We start from the raw sequence: 16,348 nt of genomic DNA, 5'->3' as shown, positions 1-16,348 counted from the left end.
GTAGCTATCAACGAACAAGAATGTATACAGTGTGTTCCATTCTAAATTAATCAATAAATGAGTATCATCTAAATTACTCGCAATATCCAAAAAATTTTTCAAACGGAATTTCGTAAACCTTGAAGTCTCAACGATCAAATAGAAAACATATGTTTTCTTTTACAAATGAACTTATTCTGGAGATTTGAAGATCATATCGATATCTTTTTTTTTTTTTTTTTTTTAATTATTGTACAATATATACCACTTGGTATTTTTTGTTTTTTTTTTTTTTTCATTAATTCCCGATAAAATTTTTAGCAAAGAATTATATCAAATATCCCTGAGAGATATTTGAAAAAATGAATTAAATTTAATTGAAAATATCGTAGAAGAATTTAAAAGAATATAATGGGTCTTTTCCTAAGCGACATCTATAAAAGAAATAAAAAATAAATAAAAATAAAAATATACTTATGCATTACATGATGTTTTGGTTTGTATCTTACGTAATTTTGTCTGATATATTTGTCAATATTATGAATAGTTTAAATGATATTCATGTGGATTGATTCAAATGAGACACCCATTATATACGTACTTTCAAAGTAGTCGACATCATGCATTGTCATTTTTTAATCGTTTTTCGTTTGAAATTTCGTTTGAGAGAATGTTAATGGAACCATCGAAATATTTTTTTTCAGAATGTTCCTATAATGAAGATATACAGGATGGGTTATCACGTAAAGTTGATCAATCAAAAATTCCTCGAAGAAACAAATTTTGTGAAAATCTTTTTATTCCTTTCATAATTTATAATGTGCTTACCGAATTACCAATTGTATTACATTCCTGAAAAAAGAAAAAAAAAGAAAAAAAAAAGAAAAACAACTTTCAATTTCCAAATGTAAGAAGCAAAATTGAAAAAAAGAAGAAAAAGAAATTAAAGTAAACGTATACGTGCATACACGGAATTCACCTTATATACCGTATAAAGCGATTATCTCGTCTCGATGTTATATTTTTTAAGAATTAAAACAAAAAACAAAAAAAAAAAGGAAAGAAAAGAAAGAAAAAAAAAAAAAAATGAGAAAACAAAAGAAAAATCAAACGAACGACCGACCATATTTTAAACGTTTCTAACATTTTTCACGAACATCGATTTTTTCCGTTCTAATTTGTTTTCTTTTCTTCTTTTTCTTCTCTTTTTCTATTTTTTCTTTTTTCTTTTTTCTTTCTTTCTTTCTTCTTTTCTTTTTCATTGATTTGTTTTATTTCTTCGATGGGCAGCCATTATCTAAATCTTCATGAGCGATGTTACGTCGTTCGCTCACGCGAAACAGCCGCCGCGGACATTTTTACGAGCCAGCGGCGTCCTTCGATAATCTCGAGGGATCGCGAAAAAGAAAAGGCCGAGTAAACACGAGATCCATCCCTCATACCACTTTCTCATCTCCTCTTTCTCCTCATCCTTTCAACATTTACATTCCATCTCCATCCAACAATGTGTCTTATACTTTGTATCCAAACTGGAATCTTGTGAACGGCAAATTCGTTCGTTCACTTTTAATTCGTAAATAACATCTATTAGAGTTAAATATTATATATATATATATATATATATATATATATATATATGTTCATTCACGTATGTATGAATACATAAGTTTATCTATAATCCGGCAGGTTGCATTATTTTCAAATGAAAAAAAATTCTTTAAGTCGTACCATTTAAGAAAGGGTACTTCGATTGTTGTTTACTCATCCAGCATAACCAAGTGTTTGCTAATAAAAGAAATATAAAGAACTCACATGACCCCGTTTGTTTTTACTCAACAAATCCTTTTGCTTCTTTTGACCATCCATTTTTTTCTTTCTTCTCTCTCTCCCTCTCTCTCTCTCTCTCTCCCTCTCTCTCTCTCTCTCTCTCTCTCTGTTCTCTTCTATTTTTGTATTTTTTTCTTTTTTCTTTTTCGTTTATTCTATTTTTTTTTTCTTTTTTCTTTTTCGTTTATACTGCTTTTTTTTCTTTTTTAACTTTATATCCCCCTCTTTATATAACCACCCCGTTTTACCCTAGGCGTTGTTAGTAACAGCTATTGTTAAGCTAGCCTCTTTCTTAGTCTCTCTGTCCAGGAACCGAGAATCTGACGTACATACATACATACATACATACATACATACATACATACATACATACATACATACATACATACATACATACATACATACATACATACATACATACATACATACATACATACATACATACATACATACATACATACATACATACATACATACATACATACATACATACATACATACATACATACATACATACATACATACATACATACATACATACATACATACATACATACATACATACATACATACATACATACATACATACATACATACATACATACATACATACATACATACATACATACATACATACATACATACATACATACATACGTACGTACGCACGTACGTATATGTATAACATATAATGAACCTTGAGGTCCTAAAAAAGAAGTGGTCGAACTAAAGGGATAATATAAAAAAAAAAAAAAAAAAGAAAGAAAAAAAAAAGAAAAAAGAAAAAAGAAAAAAGAAAAAGAATGAGCTTTGCCATCCGCATTATCTTTTTTTTTGCTTCTATTCCTTTTTCAGCTCAGTTACGCGGACACCCATCCGATGTTCACGAGCAAGAGCTTCCCTAATTTCTTCAGGGTCGTACCGTCCGAAAACGCTTTCAACGCGCCACGCGTTGCATTGCTAATGCACTTCAATTGGACCAGAGTTGGAACCATCTATCAGAACGAGCCACGTTACGCTTTGGTAAGTTTATCGTTTGGAATTTTTTTTTTTTTTTTTTTTTTTTATTATTAAAAACTTCGTAAATCAACCTCCTACACAACATATCTTCCATTTCGTCTCGTTTACAACTTTATGGTAAAATAGAAAAGTAAAAAAGTAAAAGTATATATTAGAGTCGATGATACGTTTATCAAGATTGATTAAAGAGAAATAATAATAATGTAACAATGTTAACATATATAAACGAATTCGATTTAATGTTAGCATTACAACGAATAGACAAAAATGTGTTTTACTGTCAGTACGCTTTTAAAATTTTTGAGTTTATTACTTTATACATTGAATATGTCGTGATATTTCATTCGCATATATTTATTCAAATAATATCACATGAATGGAAAGAACGTTTTTATTATTCTTTTGAAAAAAAAAAAAAAAAAAAAAATATTCGTATAAGCATATAAATGTAACGCGTTACGTATTATCTTGATTTCTTGAAACATCGAATATATACTATTTGTAAATAACAACGTTCAATCATCGAAATGATCAAGAATTAACTCATGATCATTCTCTAATATCTCCGTTCGGATTATTGTATCAAAAAAAAAAAAATAAATAAATAAATAAATAAATAAATAAATAAAACTTCATTCATTTATTACCACGAATATGTACGAAAGTAAAAATAATAATACTGAGCGGTGCTTTTATATGCGCACTAGAAAAAAAAATTTTATTCGGCATCATCACCCTGACATAATATTGAAAAATCATCGAAAACGAAGAGATAGATTTAATGTAATTTTATATATATACACACACACATACATACATACATACATACACGTGTGTGTATGTATGTGTTTGCATGTAAATTATACTATTGTTTTTCTCTGAAACATTAAACGGCTATTTAATTGTCGAATAATAATAGACAAATAAGAAATTTATTAACGAAAAATGAATGATAAAACGTTTATTGAAACACGATCTTCATAAATCGAGTTGAAAACTGTGTCTATATTAATAACGTTTAATTCATGCTTATTTAGAAGACCTCTCGGATAGTATGAATATCTCGTGGGATTTGTCTCACGTTGGGGTTATCAACTCTACTCGCTTGACCTAACACATTCTCTCCCTCTCTCTCTCTCTCTCTCTCTCTCTCTCTCTCTCTCTATTTATCTCTATCTATCTATCTATTTCTCTATCTCTCTATCTCTTTCTCTCGTTGGTCTCGTCCTTACTACGTATCGTTTCGTAAGAGATTATACCACCAAACGAGAATTGATTATATCTTGGGTCAAACCTTCTCTTTCACCTTCTTCTTCTTCTTCTTCTTTTTCTTTTTTCTTTCTTCCTTTTTCTTTTTTCTTTCTTTGAAATCCCACCGTGGACAACAATCGTTCAACGGTAAAAGAAAATTGAATGATACGAATGAGAGAATAAAAGGAGATAAAAATCGACTACTTGTTTCTGATCGAAACAAACGAAGATCGATGATACCGATTGTTTACAAAAATTAAAAAGATCTAAAATTCATTTCTATTATAATATTCGCGAATAACGTTAATATTTGAACTTTTATAATATTTCACTTTATTTACATTTAATTTAATAATTTGTTTTTCAACTATCAATTAAAAAAAGAAAAAAAAATCGATCTCAATTGTTCTATATCTATTGTGAAAAATTAATACTCATAAAAACTTGTATTCAATTAATATTATTATATTATACTTAATATAATAAATTTGTTATAGTAATTATAAATAAGATTTTCTTGTAAGATGAATATTTGAATATATATATATATATATATAATAAGTTTTCAAATGACTTCTTAAAACTCAATATTTTGATTGTCTTCGTAAACTTTATTAAACCTTTAATCGAAATATCGTTAATACCTTTAACATCAGTCTAACTTAACATAATTATTATTATTATATTATCATAATTATTATATTATCTCTGAAATAAGATCGAACAGAGTATATTTTTATACGAAATAATTTCTTTTCTATATGCATATTTTTCATATGCAAAATTCTAACATCGAAATTATGGAATATCTTAAATAACAGATAATGAATAAATAAATCGAATAAAGAAATTCAATGATTATTTATTAACAACATTAAATTGTTACGACATATGTATAATAAATCATCTATTGCATTCATTATTAATTCTAATATATAGCGAAATATTTTTATATATATTTATATAGATATATCATAATGTTTGAATATTAACGTTATTTCTTCTACATTTACAGGATGAGTTTTCTACATTAGCAACTCGAATTAGTAACTTGAATTAATATTCTTTTGTTTTATAAAGATAATTCGTGGAGATTCATGAATACGAAGTTACATAACACATCACTATCTCTCTCTCTCTCTCTCTCTCTCTCTCTCTCTCTCTCTCTCTCTCTTTCTTTCTCTATATTTTAGTTTATACGGTCCAATTTAGTATTTAATATGTTCTTATGAGTCAGAATAATTTTCATTCAAACTCGTGTATGTCTGTGCTCGTGCATGAACGAAACGTCGATCTTAATAAAAACATTTCTACTTCAAAAATAAATTTCACTAGTTCTCTTCGATCTTCGCTTATATATATATATATATATATATATATATATATATATATATATGGATATTATTATATAAATATTTTAATTATAAAAAAAAAAATATATGAACTCATATGAAAAATAATAAATAAAAAAAAATCAAATGACTTGGCTTTCGAAATATTTATAAAAAAAAAAAAAAAAAAAAAAAACTGCACGAGCTCGTTGGAAATTCGCGAAAAGTACAAGCCAGCGTGCATCCAACTTGCCTTCATTCAAACTCGTACTTTTATTCGAAGCCATGACGTTTATAGCCGTGTCTCTTGAGTCATGCATAGGTACTTATGTATATCACATTTTTCATCGGAAATAGATCGTTCGGAAGATAAAAAAGAAAAAAAAAAAAACAAAAAAAAAGAAAAAAAGAAAAAAAAGGAAAAATAAAAGAAAGATAGAAAGAAGGAGAATAAAAAGAAAAAGTAAAAGAAAATAAAGGAAAATAAGCTCGAGTAGGTGAGTACGAGAAAAATTCCTTTTCAAAAATACTGGAGTTGATATTTCCCTAGAAGGTAGATAGCTAAACTGAAGAAAGTAAGAAAAGAGAGGAAGAGAGAAAGAGAGAGAGAGAGAGAGAAAAATGGCACGAGCGTATATAGCTATACTATAGTATATAGAGAAAAAACGAGAGAAAAAACAAAAAAGAAAGAAAGAAAGAGAGAGAAAGAGAGAGAGGGATAGGATGATACGAACTCACAATGCAGAACAAAGTTTACAGAGAGATGCCTGCCAAATGCAAATTCCTTTCTCGGTCTGGTGAAAGTGCATACTTGTACCCCTACTCCACCCCCTATATATCCCGTTTAACTCTTCACCATCCTTCCCCAAACATTTTGCACATTATTACGCGCGTAAAGCAGCAGCAGGAACTTCGGCATCCATAAATCTGTCAGAGATATACGTAAACGTCAGGTGGTCCCTTGCACCTACCAGCTTTTGTGTCTACTCTCTCTCTCTCTCTCTCTCTCTCTCTCTCTCTCTCATATGCACACACACACAAACACACATTTTGTCTCCTCCTCCTTTATCTCTCTCTCTCTCTCTCACTCTCACTCTCTCTCTCTCTCTCTCTCTCTCTCTCTCTCTCTCTCTCTCTCTCTCTCTCTCTCTCTCTCTCTCTGTTTCTCTCTCTCTCTCTCTCGTAGATCTATTTACACGGCTACGTGTGTTTAGGTGAATTAATATCACAGATTCTAGGTCGCAGAACTTTAATTAAACCCGATTACATCTTCGACGTGTTTCTGCCATCTTGTAATGCACCATCCTCTCCTTATCCTTGAAAATTAATATCTTACTATACGTCTTGCGAATAACTTGGAATAAATTATGAAATGTAACCGTAACCGTTGTAAACATGATGTCGAATTACCATTGAAGGAATGAGTGATACGTATATAATTATATATGACGAAACGAGAATGCGTAATAAGATTTCTTCGAGAAAAGTAGTTTTCAAATATTTATAAATATTTTATCCATTCTTCATTTATTACAATTGGTTTCGTATAGATTCGAACGATAAAAATATCGTATGGATTGGATCATACGACGTGTAGTTTGTAATTTAAAAAAGGAAAAAAAAAAAAAACGAAGGAAAAAGAAAAGCACGAATAAATTAATATTTTAAACGACGATAAATCTCGAAATCGATGGATATATATACATATATACTCATAAAAAAAAAAAAAAAAAAAATATATATATATATATATATATATATATAAAATAATATATAAAAAAACTTATCAATAATAAAAAATACATATTATCTCTTTTGCTTTTTCCTCTCGTTCTCCTCAAACAAAGGAAAAATATTTTTGTCGTCGATCGTAGCTTGAAAATTCGATTCATGTAAAACGAAAGACGACAGAAATGTAATAGAAAATTTTCTTCCTTCTTCTTCCTTTTTCTTTTATTTATTTATTTATTTTTTTTTTTTCTTTTTTTTCTTTTTTATTATTTTTATTATTATTTTTTTTTTTTTCTTTCTTCTTCACACCGAAAGCAAACGATTAAGGAAAATGTCACTTGTTTCTGAAAAATGTCAAAACCGGTTGAACGATCAAAGATGACGAAATGGTAGGAAGATGGGAAGGGGGGAAAGGTTATAGATCTTTCGAAACTCTTTGCGAATAGTTGTTCGAAGGTACATACGATAAACCAGTTCATATCCAATATCATCACTGGTTCGCTTTCTCGCGATCGAAGAATATAATATTTCAAATCTCCTCCCCTTTCCTCGCTCATACTCCCTTCCTCGTTCCTTCCCCTCCTCTGCCCCCGAATTCTTCCACCATACCAAGTTGACTCCATTCCTCACGTATATGTACAATTCTATTGCCTTTACCTTTCATCTAACAAAGGAACAACTTGCATGAAATCTCTCTCACGCTTTGACGACTCACGATTCGAGCTTTAACTTTAAACTCGAAAGGAGCCCTTGATTTTTCGAAAAGAAGACGGTCGATAAAAAGGGACAGAGTAAAAGGAACACATCAGATTCTCTCTCTCTCTCTTTCTCTTTCTCTCTCTCTCTCTCTCTCTCTCTCTCTCTTTCCATTTCTCTTCATCCTATCTCTATTTTCATCCTTTTTCGACTATTTTCTCTTTCAATATAAGGCCTGAAATTTATCGCCTCAAGATACTATTCGAGAACGACGAAGCGGGGAACGAAACTAAATACACACAAGTATACGTGTACCTAAATGATATTCGCTTGTTATTGCGATTTCTTCCCCTTTATCTTTTACAAAAGAGAGATAAAGAGAGATAGATAGATAGATAGAAAAAGAAATACATAAAAGCAGCAGAAAACTTGCTTCGATTGCATTACTTTTTTTTTTTTGCGAAGCGTCTCTTCATAAACGTTTTCTCGTTATAAAACTATTTTGATGTATTGAGATTTATGAAAATAATTACTAAAAAATCAAAATCCAAATAAATTGATTTTCAGTCAAAACATATACATAGGTATATGATTAATCTTGTAATCATTAAAATTATTGTCTTGGTTTGATTAGTATAATTTGTTTATATTGTTTAGTATTGTTGTGTTAATAACACTGTTGTCAGGTGAATTCCCTCTCTAGGGAATACATGACGTCACATTAACCCCCACTGGTACCCTATGTCTACGTCACGTGGGTCACGTGTAATGATTTATACTCCCTGATACGTCGTCGCATCTCTAACCTAACCGAACCCTGACAATTACTATTACTACCTACCTTTCACCATTATTAACTTATTACTATAAGATTTTCCTTTTTCTTTCCTTAGGTATGGCAATGAAAATGACTAAAGACTTAAAGTATAAAGTATTACGGTTGATACAATTGATTAATACAATATAACTATGTTTATATTAGTATTAAAAAAAGAAAAAAAAAAGCGAAGTATTAAGCTGTTTTATAGTTATTTGAACTAGATGGATTAATGAATTTTAAGAAAAAAAACATAATTAATATTTTTGTTGATAATTTTTGTTTTTAATAATTATATAAACAATTGATAAATCTTTTAACAAATTATAACTTTTTATTAAAGGAAATGACCTTTGTCGGAAAATTATTTTTTCTATTACTTACAATTTGCTAATTACAACATAAAATGATAGCTGGAAATTGTTAGTGATCGATTTAACATTCTTGGATTGAATTTCAAGAACAAAAATATATTCAACCCTTCTTATCTCGTTAATGACACATATCCAAACATGCATACACGCATACAAATTAAATAATCATCATCATTATGCGATCCATGATTATTATTATTTCGTTTGTATAAATTTTTTATATAAGTTTCATTTGTTTACTTTATTTAATAATTTTAATTATAAAGCGTACAATTTATTTTGCATTCTCGAATTGTTATTAATTTTTATTTTACTTTTATGAAAAATTGAACCTTTAGAATGATAAAAATAATATTCAAATTAGAGAGAGAATATTAGAAGAGAGAATATTAGATAAATTTTGTTAAAAACATTAAAATCTGTGAAAAGAAATTTTTCAATTTTTCATAAGGATGTCGGTAAAACCATAAATCATATTAAAATCATGAATTTAACGGGCACGAATATGAATTGACCGGATCTACGTCGTAAGAACATAAAATTATAATGTCTGGTCTCGGTGATGGATTTATTCAGGAACGATACGGAAACGATCACCTTTGGGCTATGTTACATTCATTTAGTTTGTACTCAAACAGATGAGATATTTGTAATTCGAATGCGTCTCCATTTAATTCAATATAATTCAATGATCTCCATGAACAACTGCGTATGTACTCATATATGCATTCTCTTGAGTCCCAATGATCATAGGCAAACAAGTCCCGTTTTCATTTGTACTATCCACTATGACATACCCTTTATGGATTTTGATGTTGCTCTGTTGATAAAACGATAATCCTTTTCATAACCATGAAGAGAGAGAGAGAGAGAGAGAGAGAGAGAGGGAGAGAGAGAGGGAGAGAGAGAGAAAGACAGAGAGGAACTCTTGCATACTAATCTTCATGGTAATGGGAATGACACTGTTAAGTTACCTTTTGGTGAGATCGGCTGGAACTTTATCAATTCAGCATCCCTCGCACACCGGTTCAACATCTCGGAAATATTTGTTTAATTCCAAAGCAAAGCCAAGGCTTATGGGGATTTCGCAGGCACCAGGATAAACGTACGACTGCGATAGGATTGAGAAATAGTAAGGAAGGTCCAGGCAAAGATAATCGTGCAAGGACTAAATGTATGAACCTTAGTTGAAATTGATATTGTCTTTCTAATGAGATCTATCTGTTGAAAGGGGCGAAAAGGAAAAAGAGAAAGAAAACTAAAACAAAAAATAATCCTAGCTTTTTATAGTCCTGTGATTTTTTTCTTTCTTTCTTTCTTTCTTTCTTTCTTTCTTTTTTCTTTTTTTTCTTTATTTTTCTTTTTTCCTTTCTGTTTTTCAAATTATCGATCAATATTTACGCTCGTACAATTTTGTTGCACTCCTCGTGAAAATTTTTGCACGGATCCAATCTAGCGCGCGACTGGTTTATTCTTCCGATTGAGCGGGAAAGAGAGTTAAAAAGAAAAAAGAAAAAAGTAATAAAAAAAGAGAAAGAGAGAGAGACATAAAGAAAAAAAGAGAATTTTTACATACGCTCGAAGATTTTATCATTCGATATATTTCGTGTGTAGTTTTATATATATATATATATATATCTGTTATATATTTATTTACTTCTCATATATATTTTTCCATCGACAGGCACACAATCGTTTGGTCTCTGATTTGGATAAGAACAAAATGGAGGTCGTGGAAACACAGAGTTTCGCTACGGAAGTAACAGCAGCACTCGAGAAACTAAAGGATAAGGACGTGAGGATCATTCTTGGAAACTTTGACGAAATTTGGGCGAGAAGAATATTCTGCGAGGCCTACAAGTTGGTATTCGGAATGTACAAATTATAACCTAAATTTATGTTTGCAACACATTCGCTTCGATGATATATAATACATGACATCCAACTTCTGACAACAAATGTTTTAGAAATTATTATATCGAGCTTAAACTATTAAAGACGAAAATCTCGTATGATTTTTCTAAAAAGCATAAATGTTTACATATATATATACACATACACACACACATGCTATATTGTCGTCAGTAAAATATCAAAACTTAATTTTGTTGTAACTTCAAATAATACTATAAAAAATCATAAGATATTAAATATCTTTTTATTAAAATTATTTACATAAAAGAAAAAAATTGGAGAAAAATCTTGGAAACTTAATTTGAAAAATTAAAAGAAAGAAAGGAATACGATATGTTAAATATCTATAATAAAGAAAAAAAAAAAAAAAGAAAATAAGTTTTGTTTTCTCACAGATGATAATTATACTTTTTGCTTTGTTTTTATTCGAACTGCATAACAAAACAAAACAAAACAAAATGAAAGCTTTTCGAAATTTTTACACTTCATTTTTAAATCGCACACGCTTTGGAAACATTTATATCATTTTATTTCGCACAAATAATTTCAATATTTTAATATCGTTATAGAAGAAAAACAAATCACTCGAAACAAAATCGCCTCTTGTTTCTTTTTTTTTCTCTCTTTCCACTCTACATTCATCAATTTATGTCTGACCTGTATCGGATATGCATGTATATACATTATATGTATATATATATACATATGTATGTATGTATATATATATATATATATATATATATATATATATATATATATATATATATATATCGATCATTTTTCAGATTCGGAATGTACGGAAGGAAGTACCAATGGGTCGTAATGGGCACTTACGCAGAAGAGTGGTGGACTCTGCCCGGTGGTGGCTGTGCACCCTCAGAACTAGCGGAGGCTTTGCACGGCGCCATCTTGACAGATCTCCTACCTTTAACGACCGAGGAGGATTACACTGTGTCTGGAATCGTAAGTAAAAGCAAACACTTTTTACAAATAGGCTTTAAGATCTCTTTCTCTTTCTCTCTCTCTCTCTCTCTCTTTCTTTTTTATTTGTCTTTATAAACGATTATTTATCTATATAAACGATTCAATTAATCATTTAAAAGCTTTATCATTACGGATAATTAGTTATATACCTTTAAATCGAATTTGTCATTTATTATTTTATTTCTATCAAATATATAAACTATATAAAGCTATGGTATTAAATCATAAATTTGCATCCCTTTATAATAAATTATTTTTAGATTTTATTTATTATAGCGAATTCAATAGTATTGTAGTTTTAGTTTTTTTCTACTTTTTTTTTTCTTTTTTTTTTTTTTTTTTTTTCATATCCATAGGGATATGAGTGAAAGAATGAATGGCTAAAGAAAATTGTATGTATGGTACGTACAAATAAAGAATGTATAAACGAAACGATAAACGTGAAACGAAAGAAAAATGTTACGTACAAAGTATGCAAGACCGTTACCGAACATCGATCAATGACAGCCGATTATATGAAAATGAGGATGAATGAAGAGACAGCGATATGTCAGATTGCGAAAGTAAATGTCTGAGGACATCGATTATACATAAATATAACACGTGAACAATCATTATACTATACACGCGTATAGAATTAATCGTACAATTATTTCAATTAAGTGTGATACGTAAAAATAATACTTCTGTTATTAGAAAAAAATAATAATAATAAATTAATATAAACATAAAAAATAGATATATAAGTGGAATAAAAAAAAAGAAAAAAAAAAAAAAAAAAAAAAAAAAATCAAAAAGACCTTTAATATTTCCATTTAATGGAAAAATATTAGAGTTTAAATTTATCATGCGATTTACGATAAAGAAAGATTTCAGTAATATTTTAATGGTAAAAAAAAAAAAAAAAAAAAAACAAAATAAGAATTGTAACTTTTAAAAAAATTTTTCCCCGTAAAGGAAAAATCGGATAATGGTGTCAAATTAACGTCCCCTTGACATTATTCCTGATAGATTTCCACTTTATTTTTTTAATCATATCTTACAAAGATTCAATGAAAATTCGTACTAATCTTTAATTACGTAGTTAAATATATCATAAAATAAAATAATTTGTATTTTATTTTATTTCGATCGCTAGTCGATTAGATTAGAATATACGAAGAATCGAAGTATTTAAAATAATTATGACAAATGTCTGGGCAATAGTGTCTGACGAGAGAGAAAGAACAATGATTGGAGATAAAAAAGACAGAGAGAAAAAGAGAGACAGGAAGAGGGAGAGAGAGAGAAAGAGTATATACAGTACGTCCCATTTGAATTTTTCTAAAAAATTTTGAGATCATTTAAAATTTATCTTCATTTTGTAATATATCCAAAAATTGTTCCTTACCATAATTATTCGTCGATTTGATTTGAAACATTTGACAAACTGGGACTAAAATTTATTTCGTTTAATTTACGAACAAGAAATCTATTACTAATGTATTACAAACGATTCGGAAATATTACTATCATTGTGATTAACATCACGTGTTGTTCTTGGTTTCGATACCGATATAATTTACGATGGTTTATAATACATCGAATGAAATTGTCGATATGATTCTTGTTTTGAAAAGCGAGTCTCGTCATAATTGCAAGAAAGTTGCACGATTGTATTAAGTATGCCTGTCAATAAATTGATTGAACAACACTTAAGAACTTCAAATTTTTATTTAGGAACAGAATAAATTAATGAATCGTGTTGTCGAAGTAACATACTTTTAAGTATAAGATATATGGAACAATATTTGGATTTATAATGAAGGTGGTAAGTTTAGAACGTCATTAAATGAACTTGAACTACATACCTTCAAGAACCAAAACCTTATGGTCAATGATTTCATCTTGGAAAGGTCAACACGTTTCTATACTTAAATCAAAAACGTACAGTTTGGTAGGGATAAAAAAAAGAACAAGAAACATAAAAAAAGAAAACAAAAATAAAAAAAAAAGAAAGAAAAAAAAGTGAAGATCAGCTTGAAATCTCATAAGTACTTAGTCCACCTATAGAAGATTTAGAATCATTATAAGACGTTAAATTCCTCATCCCATCCATCCACCGATACATTCATCCACCAAGGTGTAAGTTTTATTTAAAGGAAACTTCTTTCGAATGGAGCTATAATTCGTAAAATAATTGCGTGCGAAACTTTGAAATTGGACATTCTGTATAATGTTTGTGAAATAGAGTAACGCCAACTGCTGTGAAATATCCCTCGTTTACTAACGTCTGCGTGGGAGAAATGCGATAGCGTCTACCGATAAGACATTTGTCTGTAGATCTATATTTGACCTGAAAATATAGCGCTTGCATGTAATTCGATCATGATGGAAAACGCGCCATCGGTGGTTCTCCGGTAGCAGGTATGTAGGTACCTACCTATTCTTCGTATATACATTGCCAGAGAAGAATAAAGATACACATCGATATACGTATGTATATATAGATATATATATGCAGGTACGTGTACGTATACATATACAACATATATATATATACATATATATATATATATATATATATATATATATATATGAGAAGTCGAGTGAAGTTACATACCACGCACGTAGTTTCTCTTGAAACTCAAAACGAGTTCTCGGAGTGGTTTCTCGAGAAAATCGCTAACACGTCATAGTTATATAAATTATTATCCTTTCTCTCTTGATTCGTTCGTTCGTTGGAAGCCAATTCGCGGGATGAAAGAAATGAAACGATAAAAAAAATGAAAAGAAAAAAAAAAGATAGATAGATAGATAAATAGATAGATGGATAAAGAGATAGAATAAATATGATTAAAGAAATATAATATTAGAGTATTAATGAAGAATTTTTATTTTTTTTATATTTTTCTCTTTTATCCTTTTAATTCGTTCTTGTTATTATATTCAACGATCATATTATATTTAAAACAGGCATATTAATTGGTGCATCTCATACGTTATTTAATCTATCATTTTATAAATTAATTATCGTATACGCGATAATAATCGTATATTATATCTTTTATATTTAATATGAATCATGATGATTAAATATTAATTAAAATAATATCAGTTATTAAATATTGTCAATCGATGGATATATTAATGATAAATATCTATATAAAATTGATATATTGTATCACGTTCGCTGACTTTAAGAAAACGATATTTAGTTGAGCTAGTTTTCTTCTTTCTCTTTTTCTCTTTTTTTCCTTTTAGAGTTCTTTGACTTCACCCGAGGGAAAAGAGTTCGTCCCGAGGAACGTCTGCGGGAGACGAAAGAAAGTTAAATTGGGGACTCCTACGATCCTCTTTCTCCAACACCATAGAGCTTCTAGCACTGCCACCGTGTTCCCATTTTTCTCGAAAATTTAATTTTCTTTCTGGAGACGGAAGAAAAAGGTGGACCGGGTGGGTGATGTGGGTGTGGGTGGGCTTAGATGGGCTGAGGTGGGCCGAGTGAGTGCAGATGGGCGTAGGTGAAGGAGGTCGATTGAGGTCAAGTTGACCCTTCACAAAAGTATCTATTTCTCGATCGAGTCAATGACGCGAACACAAGAAACGTATAATCGGTGCGCTGATACAATGACAGTGAACCTTCTTCTTCGTGCCCCATTATCTCAATAAAACGAGCTACGCTCTAACGAACGAACCGATCGAATTTTTATCTTCCAGCTAAGAGGATTAAAACTTTTTCTAAACCTTCTCTCTCTCTCTCTCTCTATCTATCTATCTATCTATCTATCTATCTATCTATCTATCTATCTATCTCTCTCTCTTTCTCTGTCACTCACTCTCTTTTTGGATTTGATGATCCTTTTTTTGTTCTTCTCATTCTATACCTGTTTAATATTATTATATATCGCTTTATTAATTTATTTTAAATTATAAATATTGTAATACTAAGTAGTTGTACATACAAAGTCGTTGTACATTTGTACATATTATAATTAAAAAAATTTCTCTCTCGATTATATTCCAACTTGTTGCATATATCGTTAGATAGCTGATGGTTGCCTCTATGGAAGTCACTGAATTATGAAAAATTTGTCGGACGGCGTTGAAATGTGTGTTCAGTGAAGAGTAACTGATCAGATATCATAGTAACTTGAGAGCAGAGTACACTGAACGGTTGATATATACACCTGCGACCATAAAATGAAGCATATAGCGAACCATCCTTCTCCTTCTGCCCAAATTTCCCTTACTATGTATCTTATATTATTTCTTCGATCCTAGTCTACAAGGGAAAAAAAAATATCAGCGTATACATGTGTGTGTGTGTGTCTATGTGTGTTTATATATGTTGCAGTAATTTTTATTGTATGCAAGAAGCCAATGATAAGTGATAATTTTTTTGTTACTATGATTATTTGTAAATAATCTACGAACGTATAAGA

General features: G+C 29.6%; 1 protein-coding gene across 8 annotated transcripts in view; it reads left to right on the top strand.

The window, feature by feature from the left end:
* The window catches only part of LOC124949367 (gamma-aminobutyric acid type B receptor subunit 2), a 264,828-nt gene that overhangs the window by 222,469 nt on the left and 26,011 nt on the right, over positions 1-16,348 (top strand). For 6 of the 8 annotated variants that reach the window (XM_047494342.1, XM_047494337.1, XM_047494339.1 and 3 more), the window contains 3 exons: positions 2,662-2,829; positions 10,711-10,901; positions 11,726-11,903. In XM_047494342.1, coding sequence (XP_047350298.1) covers positions 2,662-2,829; positions 10,711-10,901; positions 11,726-11,903 — 537 coding nt within the window. The remainder of the gene's footprint in view (positions 1-2,661; positions 2,830-10,710; positions 10,902-11,725; positions 11,904-16,348) is intronic. The other 2 variants (XM_047494340.1, XM_047494343.1) reach the window with 2 other exon arrangements.

The sequence above is a fragment of the Vespa velutina genome, chromosome 5, assembly GCF_912470025.1.
Source record: "Vespa velutina chromosome 5, iVesVel2.1, whole genome shotgun sequence".
Classification (NCBI taxonomy): domain Eukaryota; kingdom Metazoa; phylum Arthropoda; class Insecta; order Hymenoptera; family Vespidae; genus Vespa; species Vespa velutina.
This window is presented reverse-complemented; position numbering and strand designations above follow the sequence as displayed.